The sequence below is a fragment of the Panulirus ornatus genome, chromosome 59 (assembly GCF_036320965.1).
Source record: "Panulirus ornatus isolate Po-2019 chromosome 59, ASM3632096v1, whole genome shotgun sequence".
Taxonomy (NCBI): Eukaryota; Metazoa; Arthropoda; class Malacostraca; order Decapoda; family Palinuridae; genus Panulirus; species Panulirus ornatus.
Window position 1 is genome coordinate 19437828 of NC_092282.1, and position 13129 is coordinate 19450956.

Here is a 13129-nt window from a genome sequence, read left to right on the forward strand (position 1 = left end):
CTGACATAGGAACTCTGTGTTCACTCTTGTTTCCTAATAAGTATGATCTGACACATTTCAAAAGACAGGTTTTTCACTTCCTCCAAAATTGATACTTTCCCTTGTCTCTTCTTTCATTAACATCTTCATATTTCAATTAAGTTGTGGCCTGGTGAGAGAGAGAGAGAGAGAGAGAGAGAGAGAGAGAGAGAGAGAGAGAGAGAGAGAGAGAGAGAGAGAGAGAGAGAGAGAGAGAGAGAGAGAAATTCACTCATGAACAAGAAATTTCCAGTATGACACATGAGCCACCAGGATGACCCATTGCTCTTTAATCGAAAGTTTTCTGTATGACCCACCTCACTCATTGGGTTATGGTATCTTGTATGAAACTAATTCATGCTACCATTTTTATGTGGCAATTGTTTACAGACTGAGGAAGGGTTAGTGTTTTGTACTATAGATGGTAGGAAGGGTACTAAAACAGAAACTATAATGAGAAAATATATTTCCTTCAATCATCCAATTTCAGAAGAAGTAATAAAGAAAAATATAATCCTAACTTGGTTATTCAAACACAAATTAAGTGAACCAATAACCATTACCACAAGAGAGTATCATGCTCTGACATCAGAAATTTGTAAATATGGTGTGACCTATAGCAAGTCGGATACTGTAGCAGAAATAGTCAGACACCCAGACAGTTCTTACAATACCAAAGAAATATCAAAAGACACTGAAGTTCTTTTAAGATCCTGTAACAGGTTATGTGAAATGAACTCTCCACTGGAGTTGAGCTAATAACATGGTTTGCCAAAAGCTCACCATGTTTAAGAATGTTAATTTCTCCTCCTGAAAATACCACATGCAACAAACTTCCTGATGAGTTTGCACTGTTTTTAGCTTGGGATGAAAAGGGGTATTTTTCTGACAAAATCCAATACCAATAATATAAGCCAGGGTAAATCAAGAAAAAAAAAACAAGGGTTTCCTCCCTGTTCCCTCTACTTCTGACACATATATTCTCTTCATTAACCCCTCCTTACTCATTCTCTCCATATGTCCAAACCATCTCAGCACACCCTCTTCAGCTCTCTCAACCACAATTTTTAATTCCACACATCTCTCTTACCCTTTTATTACTTACTTGATCAAACCACCTCACACCACATATTGTCTGAACATTTCATTTCCAATACATCCACCCTCCTCTGCACAACCCACATATTATTGGAGTAATCAAATACTATGCCTGAAAGGAAGATAAGAGGACTACTTTTTGCACTACCTGGAAAAAAATGAACTTACTACACCAATTTGTATTTTGATTATTAAAGAAACTATTAGCACCCAGTTGATGTACAGTATTTAACAATCTGCTGTTAGGAGCTGATATATTTTTGGACCTTTTTTCAACAAATAACCTTGGTGGTTGAGACTGGCAATGAAGTCTCCAAAATCTCGAATGTGTATGTTTGCTTGACGAGCCAACTGCCTCATCTCATCAATGCTGAAAATGGATTTGTAGGTGCTGTCTGACATTCTCTGTAGAGTTGCCACGAATTTTTTCATCTGTAAAAAGTGATGATAGTTAGAATTGACAGGCAATGGTGCAACGAGACTAGAAAGTATATTACAGTAGTTTATTTTCAGCTAACATACAATTATATTATTCTAAAGGCAATGGTGCAATGAGACTAGAAACTATATTACAGTAGTTTATTTTCAGCTAATATACAATCATATTCTTTTTATACAAACATTTCATCCTGCAGATGAAAGGTATATACAGATAAAATTATTCTTTTAATGTTATTTGGTATACTGATATCCTGGTATCCTCTTAATGTAGTATCCTCAACAAACAATTCATCTACTCCCCCTTACACTATACCTCAACCACCTATTTATCCTTCCAACCAAAATCTAATATAACAAGGCTGCACACACAAATTAGAGCACTCAGAACAATCATTGGCTGCTTAGCAATCATAAACACACAAAACTATACTATGAAACAAAGTTTCTCTCAATACAATATAACATGATATGCTTAGTATTCAATTATTTGCGACAGCGCTACACCCTTCTCATCTGAAGCATGCCAAAACTAACATAACTCTTTACATTTCAGCAACCAATACTCAAGATCCAATCCTCAAAAACTTACAAGATACTAACAAAACTTTTTTTCATACATATTCAACATTTCCCGCATCAGTGAGGTAGCGTTAAGAACAGAGGACTGAGCCTTAGAGAGAAAATCCTCACTTGGCTTCCTTCTCGGTTCCCTCTTTTGGAAAAGTAAAAACTGGAGGGGAGGATTTCCAGCCCCACGCTCCCTCCCCTTTTAGTCGCTTTCTATGACACACAGGGAATACCTGGGAAGTATCCTTTCGATATTTATTTTGCTTTGTCGCTGTCTCCCACGTTTGTGAGGCAGCGCAAGGAAACAGATGAAAGAAATGGCCCAACCTACCCCCATACACATGTATATACATACACATCCACACATGCAAATATACATACCTATACATCTCAATATACACATATATATACACATACAGACATATACATATATACACATGTACATAATTCATACTGTCTGCCTTTATTTATTCCCATTGCCACCTCGCCACACATGGAATAACATCCTCCTCCCCCCTCATGTGTGCAAGGTAGCGCTAGGAAAAGACAACAAAGGCCCCATTCGTTCACACTCAGTCTCTAGCTGTCATGTAATAATGCCCGAAACCACAGCTCCCTTTCCACATCCAGGCCCCACAGAACTTTCCATGGTTTACCCTAGACGCTTCACATGGCCTGATTCAATCCATTGACAGCATGTCGACCCCGGTATACCACATCGATCCAATTCACTCTATTCCTTGCCGCCTTTCACCCTCCTGCATGTTCAGGCCCCAATCACTCAAAATCTTTTTCACTCCATCTTTCCACCTCCAATTTGGTCTCCCACTTCTCCTTGTTCCCTCCACCTCCCACACATATATCCTCTTTGTCAATCTTGCCTCACTCATTCTCTCCATGTGCCCAAACCATTTCAAAACACCCTCTTCTGCTCTCTCAACCACGCTCTTTTTATTTCCACACATCTCTCTTACCCTTACATTACTTACTCGATCAAACCACCTCTCACCACATATTGTCCTCAAACATCTCCTTTTCAGCACATCCACCCTCCTGTGCACAACTCTATCCATAGCCCACACCTAGCAACCATACAACATTGTTGGAACCACTATAAAACTATAAAAACATATTCACAACATTTTAATGACCCAACAAGCACTAAACAATCACCCTTCCAAGTCATTCTTATACACTTATACACTAATCAGCAAACCATAATCCCAAGCCACATACGAGTTATGCTTTCATCTATGATCTGAGTATGACCCAACCACAGAACACTAGGAAAACTGATCCTTCATGCCCACAATGAAAGTAATACAATGAAGATATTGCTCAACTGCCCCTGCACTTTTACCTACACAAAATACACAAGCATCACAAAACTTTATAACCTATGCTCCTGCCCAGTGGATGTGGCTGGCTTCCTGAGCACTGTGGAAGCCTAATCAAGATACTTGAGGTAGACGATAAGGTAAGTGAAATATCTTGTATTATAAAATAGCATTTTGTGCAAAAAATAAGTCCAATTACAAAGCACTTTCTGTTTGATACCCTTAAAAATAAGGGGAAAAAGACTTCTACCTACATCCAACAAACTTATGGCCTCTAGTCTCCAGCATCATGGGTTGCTAAGAATCTCTGGGTTCCCACCTGATGTTAGCAATGCTGGCCCCTTCCACGAACTTTCCCTCTCTAATAGCCCTGCCTCTTTTTCTGTTTACTATACAAGCGTTATTGGTCTTTCTAATAACCTCTCTGATGTTGAACACTCTTTCTTACATCTAACTACAATCTCCACTCACAAATCTGTTTCAAATGTTTCAAAGGTGGGGCCTGTGCTTATCCTAATATCAATACACCTGTGGCACACCTCAAGAACCATGAGTGCCCAAATTTTGATGCTAACTGGATCAAGGTCTATATCATAACTACCACTTTTTTTTTTGTTTCACCTGCTTTTCTCCTAATTCTACAAACTTTATAACTTCCTTTGACTATCTAAACTCCTGCCATGAGGCCGTGACATCCTTCTATCTGAAAGCCAAGATCCTATACCTACGGGATTTCAACGTTCAACATAGGGATGGCTGAACTACTCCTATTTTGAAGGGTGGATAGAAGCCTTCACCCTCTCCATTCTCAATGGCCTTTAGCAAATTATCACCCAACCTAACCATATTCCTGATTAAAGTGACTACTCTCCTAATCCTTCACACTTTAGCTACACAATCTCATCCCAGTGGTTCATCTGACCACCCTCATAAATGTATATATTTCAAGAGTCCTTCCCCCTCCAGCAACCCCTTATGAATGTAAATATTGGCACCTAAACAAAGCTGACAGGAATACCTACCAAATTTCTTTTCTGATTTTCTTGGTATATTACTCTTATGTGGTGATGCTTCTGTCTATGCCAAATGCAGAGCAGAGGTTACTGTTGTAAGAAAGAAAGCACTTATTCCCACTTCCTTCAAAATGACCACTTCTTCCAATCCATGATTCAATTGTTCCTGTTCTTAGATCATTCAGGAAAGGTATTAGGCTTGGGAAAACTCTCCTTCCTCCGTCATCAGCGAGGCAAAGTGTTCCTTTATTCAAAGTCACTCCTCTTCATGCACTGATAAGTCTTTCTGATCTTTAGTTATGGGTGTCAATAAGAACTCCTGTCACTTTTCCATTCTGATGGCACTATATCCTTCTCCTCTATAGACAAAGCAACTCTCTTTGGTTCTTGTTTCTCCTCTAATTCTAACTCTACCCTGATGTTCCTCTGAACTAATCCTATGCCCCAATCTGTAATCTCTTTTTGAAGTCTGAAAGGGTTTCTCTCTCTCTCTCTCTCTCTCTCTCTCTCTCTCTACACAAGCAAAGCTAATGGACCTGATGGCATCCATCCCCTTGTACTGAAAGAGTGTCTCATAACTCGCATTAGTGCTTGCTTATCTGTTCCGTTTTTATTCAAAAAGAAAAAAGTTTCCCTTCTCCTTGGAAGCATGCATTGGTAAATTCCATCCCAGGAAGACTGTCTGTTCTAACCCCTCTAACTATCATCATGTTGCTTTGACATCTACTACTTCTAAAGTCTTCAAATCCCTCTTCTATTCCCATGTCCTCAAACATCTTGATATCACAATCTCCTCTCTAATCACCAATATGCTTTCATAAAGCAAGATCTTGTGGTATTTTTTTCCTATCTCACTAAAGTCTGGTCATCAACCCTGAGATATCTTTTGGAATCCTTTGTGGTTACCCTTAATATATCCAAAGCTTTTGACAGATTATGGCATTGTGGTCTCATCTCTAGCATCTCTTACGATTCCCTCCCTCACTTTGCTCCCTCTTATCTAGTTTTCTCTCTGGCTGATCTATCTCTGTGGCTGTTGATGGATGAGCCTCTCCCCATTTCCATCAAAAGCTGGTACCACCAAGGTTCTGTCCTTCAACACGTTTTTCCTTATCAACAACATCCTTTTTTCCACAAATAACTAAATGTACTCATATGATGACGACTAAACACTACATTTCTCCACTTCCATCAAATCTACTACTTCTTTTCTCATTTGCTCTATATCTTATCTCAAAACAACTTCCTCAATAAACTCAGACTTGGACATGATATCTTAGAAGGGTAGACAAAATCTGGTTAAGTTTAATGCCTCCAAGACCCAGCTTCTAAACATCTCACTACCAAAAATTCCTCACAACCTTCCACTCTCCTTTGACATATCTGTAATTCCACCTCTTGATTCAGAGATCATACTTGGTATTCTTCCACCTCTTGACTCAGAGATCATACTTGGTATTCACACATCTTATCATGTTATGGATTTGCTAAGTCAGCCTCTAAGAACCTGGGAAGTCCTGTTTGAATAAAATTTCTTTTCTATTTTACAGATGCTACTTTAATACAAAGGATAGATTCATCCTTGTATGAAGTACTGTTCTCACATCTGTAGTAGTTCTAGCTCTGTATCCTTACTTGACAAAGTTGAGTCAAAAGTGATCTGACTTATCAACTCTCCTAAGCTGACTTCAAAACTTGACCCACTTGCCCAACACTGCAATGTTGGTTAACTAGCTGCTTGTGTGCACCAACTATTAGTTAGACCATGCAGTACTCAGCAAGCTGCTGCATCATATGATTAATTTGTGGCTATTGTCAGAGGCTGGAAACCCTTCCCTTCTTTTCTTTCAATTTCTAAAATATGAATCAGAAGAATAAACCAAGCAAGGAATGCTCACCTTTCTTGAAGGCTCAGGCTAGGGTGATCGTAAGTACTGTGGAAGTAACAGATATGGAAGGAAAATAAGGTTTGTTTGAGGAAATGAACCTGGGTGATCTAGCTTTGAGTGAAACAAAAGTTCAAGGGCAAGGGGAAGAATGGATGGAAATGGCTTAAGGGTTAAGTATGAGCTTACTGTGAGAGCAAAAGCTAAAAAACAGATAGCACTACCGCTGAAGGATGAGTTGTGATAATGCATGAAGTGCATGGAAGTGTGCTCCAGATAGATCTGGGTAAAAATGAAAGTGGATTATGGAAGATGTATACTTATCATACCTTATGCATCTGGCTACATGATGAATGATAGAGCAGCTGAGTGAAAGTGTCAGCAGATTTCATGCAAGAACTTTTAGGCTTGCAAATTTTAAAGATCTCTGCATTGCTCTTGACATGCAAACTGGGATGATATTGCAAATGAAAGTAATATGGACACAACTAGGGAGAGCTTCTCTAAAACATTCAAAGCAGAGGAGGGAACATTTGAGCCACAAGTATTAGACAGTCTTATTCCAATCTGAAGCCAAAATGGTGAAATGATGACATGAAGACATGTCTGTTGTCTTAGAAAGCAGCATATTTGAAGCTCTAATAATAACCTAACTTGACAGAGCAAATTATTTGTCTGCTTCGAGAAACTAAGAGATTTATATGTTATATAGGAAGCGTAAGTATAAAGCATATATTGCTGAAAATAACAAAAGATACCAAAAGGAATTCTAGGGTATGTTAGAGGCAAGGGAGTCATTGCCCAGTCAACTGGTCCATTAATAACTAAAATTGGTGTTTTGGCTCATGACAAAAAAAAGACATGGCAAAGACTTTAAAAGATTTTTTTCGCATCTGTTTTAACATTTGAGGAATCCTTTATAAATATTTCATTTACTCTATACTGAATTACACCTCACCTGCTTGGTCTTCAATCCTATCAAAAGCAAACTTAGCAAAGCTGCAAACCACACAGAACAGAGCACTCAGAACAATCACTGGCTGCCAAGCAACCACAAATGCTTAACACCTACAAAAAAAATATTCTCCCAGTACATTCCCTTCTCATTATGTTCAACACTCACTTCTTTGCAACAGCATTAGACCCTTCCCATCCACATCAATAACCACTAACACTCGAAGTACAGATAAAAAGCTGACCCCTACTTTACACTCCAACTACCTATACACAGATCCCCTATCCCCCCCCCCCCCAAAAAAAAAGATAACCTGACAAACACTATACAGCCACCCTCTCAACTCAGCCTTGAACACCATCCCACCATTTGAAACCAGACTTCCAAGACTTGAGTTACAATACTTCATATATGTTTTGGACATCCATCCATCCCTGTAACACTACTAACACAATTTCAAATATTTCAAGATCTTTCATGCTCATAATGCAACTACCACAGAATACACTAAACACTTACTGCTTAACTGCCCCAATCTTGTCTCACACAGACACGCATAGCATCACAATACTTTATGACCTGTGGTTCCTCCAGTTAGATGTGGGTAGCTTCCAGGACAAGGAAGAGGAGTAGAAGGAGCAACACAAAAATAAAACTCTCTCCCCACAACGCACAGTAATTAGTAAAAAATTATCTACAAACCTTTTATCAAGAGAAAATGATAAGGTTACAGGGCCTTCCAGTCTTTGAGGATAGAGACAAAATGATTGTTCATAAATTAGTACCTAACTTACTTGTGCTCTGTTACTAGATCCTGAACCATGCTGAGATCTCTGGAAATCAAGGAGGCCAAATTCATCTGAAAACGTGTCCATCATTGAGAAGCGCATTACCTCCACAACATCCCGCGCGTCACCTTCACTGGCCTCTTCACGTAGTTCACATCGGGCTCGTGCCTAAGTGGATCAAGATGGTTTAAATATCACCATTTCATCAAACTGTTTAAAATTGTGATCATCATTGAAAGAATTTTCAACCATTTCATAAAATCTAATGTTTCTGATAAGACTGGCAGTATGATAAAATCCACCCAGACAGGGTGGGTTGCCCTTATTATAGCAAAGAAATGGTTTTTTCAAACATTCTCAACAGGTTGTGAAAAAGAAATACCAACAAAAAAGCTGAGTGGACTGCATCTTTTCGAAGGAAAATATCCAGGTTGTAACATCTTAAGGGAAAAATCCAAAGGGCATTTTATGTATGATGATGAAGATGACTATCTTAATTTACAACGAAGTAAAATGAACTTAATTCAACAAGGCATAGCAATGAAATGTAACCTATGTGAAAAAAGCCAAAAAAGTTCATTTGTGTTGCAAATAATATTTCAGTTTCATATAAAAATGGAAAGGAAAGTGGCTTGACTCATTCTAAACTTGGCACCTTTAAAAGAGCCACAATACAATCCATATAAAAAATTCTCATTCATAATTTACTATTTATAGTTATCCCTTCTTATGCTTCATCACTCATGTTTTGTAATTCATTTGCATCTCATGTAAAATTTTGTTTACAGTTGCAGTGAATCAATATATCACATATATAATGGTTGGGGAGAGTAATATACAAGTTGCACTCCTCTCACCCAGGTAGATGGACTACTGGCATTCTGTCCTCAAACATACAATCCTTCCTTGACAACAATTTCTTCACATAACTCATTCTCCATAACTCTAAAGTTTCCTATGGTTAGCACTATGCACTATCTTTGCCTTTTGGCAACATGGTAGGAGCAATAGACAGAAGTACTTGGTTGGAACATTTAGGCAGGAGCATCAAGTGGTGCGGCAGTTAGCAATCCTGACCGTGACACACTCATGAGCTGCCCATGGTTGAGCATATAGGTTAGAATCCTGGTTGTGGCAGTTCATCCAGAGTCAACCCAGTTGTTCATCCACCCCAAGGGGTTGGCCAATAAAATGGGCATCTACCTTAGTCAAAGGTATATCTATTCTCTTATCATTATTCATTTTATTTATTACACTATACTGACATTTCCTGCTTCAGCAAGGTAACACCAGGAAACACATGCTTATGCTTCATCACTCATGTTTTGTAATTCATTTGCATCTCATGTAAAATTTTGTTTACAGTTGCAGTGAATCAATATATCACATATATAATGGTTGGGGAGAGTAATATACAAGTTGCACTCCTCTCACCCAGGTAGAAGGACTACCGGCATTCTGTCCTCAAACTTACAATCCTTCCTTGACAACAATTTCTTCACATAACTCATTCTCCATAACTCTAAAGTTTCCTATGGTTAGCACTATGCACTATCTTTGCCTTTTGGCAACATGGTAGGAGCAATAGACAGAAGTACTTAGTTGGAACATTTAGGCAGGAGCATCAAGTGGTGCGGCAGTTAGCGATCCTGACCATGACACACTCATGAGCTGCCCATGGTTGAGCACATAGGTTAGAATCCTGATTGTGGCAGTTCATCCAGAGTCAACCCAGTTGTTCATCCACCCCAAGGGGTTGGCCAATAAAATGGGGATCTACCTTAGTCAAAGGTATATCTAATCTCTTATCATTATTCATTTTATTTATTTATTACACTATACTGACATTTCCTGCTTCAGCAAGGTAACACCAGGAAACACATGAAGAATGGCCCATCCACATAGATACACACATATATACATAAACGCCCTTATACTCACCTATAAAGACATATACATATCAATATATATATGTGAGGATGTGTGGATCAGGTGTTTGCTTTGAAGAATGTATGTGAGAAATACTTAGAAAAGCAAATAGATTTGTATGTAGCATTTATGGATCTGGAGAAGGCATATGATAGAGTTGATAGAGATGCTCTGTGGAAGGTATTAAGAATATATGGCGTGGGAGGCAAGTTGTTAGAAGCAGTGAAAAGTTTTTATCGAGGATGTAAGGCATGTGTACGTGTAGGAAGAGAGGAAAGTGATTGGTTATCAGTGAATGTAGGTTTGCGGCAGGGGTGTGTGATGTCTCCATGGTTGTTTAATTTGTTTATGGATGGGGTTGTTAGGGAGGTGAATGCAAGAGTTTTGGAAAGAGGGGCAAGTATGAAGTCTGTTGGGGATGAGAGAGCTTGGGAAGTGAGTCAGTTGTTCGCTGATGATACAGCACTGGTGGCTGATTCATGTGAGAAACTGCAGAAGCTGGTGACTGAGTTTGGTAAAGTGTGTGAAAGAAGAAAGTTAAGAGTAAATGTGAATAAGAGCAAGGTTATTAGGTACAGTAGGGTTGAGGGTCAAGTCAATTGGGAGGTAAGTTTGAATGGAGAAAAACTGGAGGAAGTAAAGTGTTTTAGACATCTGGGAGTGGATGTGGCAGCAGATGGAACCATGGAAGCGGAAGTGGATCATAGGGTGGGGGAGGGGGCGAAAATTCTGGGAGCCTTGAAGAATGTGTGGAAGTCAAGAACATTATCTCGGAAAGCAAAAATGGGTATGTTTGAAGGAATAGTGGTTCCAACAATGTTGTATGGTTGCGAGGCGTGGGCTATGGATAGAGTTGTGCGCAGGAGGATGGATGTGCTGGAAATAAGATGTTTGAGGACAATGTGTGGTGCGAGGTGGTTTGATCGAGTAAGTAACGTAAGGGTAAGAGAGATGTGTGGAAATAAAAAGAGCATGGCTGAGAGAGCAGAAGAGGGTGTTTTGAAATGGTTTGGGCATATGGAGAGAATGAGTGAGGAAAGATTGACCAAGAGGATATATGTGTGGAGGGAACGAGAAGTGGGAGACCAAATTGGAGGTGGAAAGATGGAGTGAAAAAGATTTTGTGTGATTGAGGCCTGAACATGCAGGAGGGTGAAAGGAGGGCAAGGAATAGAGTGAATTGGTTCGATGTGGTATACCGGGGTTGACGTGCTGTCAGTGGATTGAATCAGGGCATGCGAAGAGTCTGGGGTAAACCATGGAAAGCTGTGTAGGTATGTATATGTGCGTGTGTGGACGTATGTATATACATGTGTATGGGGGTGGGTTGGGCCATTTCTTTCGTCTGTTTCCTTGCGCTACCTCGCAAACGCTGGAGACAGCAACAAAGCAAAAAAAAAAAAAAAAAAAAAAATATCCCTGGGGATAGGGGAGAAAGAATACTTCCCACGTATTCCCTGCGTGTCGTAGAAGGAGACTAAAAGGGGAGGGAGCGTGGGGCTGGAAATCCTCCCCTCTCTTTTTTCTTTTAATTTTCCAAAAGAAGGAACAGAGAAGGGGGCCAGGTGAGGATATTCCCTCAAAGGCCCAATCCTCTGTTCTTAATGCTACCTCGCTAATGCGAGAAATGGCAAATAGTTTGAAAGAAAGAAAAGATATATTATATATATATATATATATATATATATATATATATATATATATATATATTATATATATTATTATTATACTTTGTCGCTGTCTCCTGCGTTTGCGAGGTAGTGCAAGGAAACAGACGAAAGAAATGGCCCAACCCCCCCCCATACAAATGTATATACATACGTCCACACACGCAAATATACATACCTACACAGCTTTCCATGGTTTACCCCAGACGCTTCAAATGCCTTGATTCAATCCACTGACAGCACATCAACCCCGGTATACCACATCGCTCCAATTCACTCTATTCCTTGCCCTCCTTTCACCCTCCTGCATGTTCAGGCCCCGATCACACAAAATCTTTTTCACTCCATCTTTCCACCTCCAATTTGGTCTCCCTCTTCTCCTCGTTCCCTCCACCTCCGACACATGCATCCTCTTGGTCAATCTTTCCTCACTCATTCTCTCCATGTGCCCAAACCGCTTCAAAACACCCTCTTCTGCTCTCTCAACCACGCTCTTTTTATTTCCACACATCTCTCTTACCCTTACGTTACTCACTCGATCAAACCACCTCACACCACACATCGTCCTCAAACATCTCATTTCCAGCACATCCATCCTCCTGCGCACAACTCTATCCATAGCCCACGCCTCGCAACCATACAACATTGTTGGAACCACTATTCCTTCAAACATACCCATTTTTGCTTTCCGAGATAATGTTCTCGACTTCCACACATTCTTCAAGGCCCCCAGAATTTTCGCCCCCTCCCCCACCCTATGATCCACTTCCGCTTCCATGGTTCCATCCGCTGCCAGATCCACTCCCAGATATCTAAAACACTTCACTTCCTCCAGTTTTTCTCCATTCAAACTCACCTCCCAATTGACTTGACCCTCAACCCTACTGTACCTAATAACCTTGCTCTTATTCACATTTACTCTTAACTTTCTTCTTCCACACACTTTACCAAACTCAGTCACCAGCTTCTGCAGTTTCTCACATGAATCAGCCACCAGCGCTGTATCATCAGCGAACAACAACTGACTCACATCCCAAGCTCTCTCATCCCCAACAGACTTCATACTTGCCCCTCTTTCCAAAACTCTTGCATTTACCTCCCTAACAACCCCATCCATAAACAAATTAAACAACCATGGAGACATCACACACCCCTGTCGCAAACCTACATTCACTGATAACCAATCACTTTCCTCTCTTCCTACACGTACACATGCCTTACATCCTCGATAAAAACTTTTCACTGCTTCTAACAACTTTCCTCCCACACCATATATTCTTAATACCTTCCACAGAGCATCTCTATCAACTCTATCATATGCCTTCTCCAGATCCATAAATGCTACATACAAATCCATTTGCTTTTCTAAGTATTTCTCACATACATTCTTCAAAGCAAACACCTGATCCACACATCCTCTACCACTTCTG

General features: G+C 39.8%; 1 protein-coding gene across 1 annotated transcript in view; it reads right to left on the reverse strand.

Moving 5' to 3' along the window:
- Positions 1 to 467: 467 nt before the first annotated feature.
- Positions 468 to 13129, reverse strand: part of LOC139767208 (DNA helicase MCM8-like) — a 214242-nt gene continuing 201580 nt past the window's right edge. Inside the window, exons 12-13 of the mRNA XM_071696326.1 lie at positions 8110 to 8271; positions 468 to 1548 (exon numbers count right to left, since the gene is read on the reverse strand). Coding sequence (XP_071552427.1) covers positions 1345 to 1548; positions 8110 to 8271 — 366 coding nt within the window. The 3' untranslated portion in view covers positions 468 to 1344. The remainder of the gene's footprint in view (positions 1549 to 8109; positions 8272 to 13129) is intronic.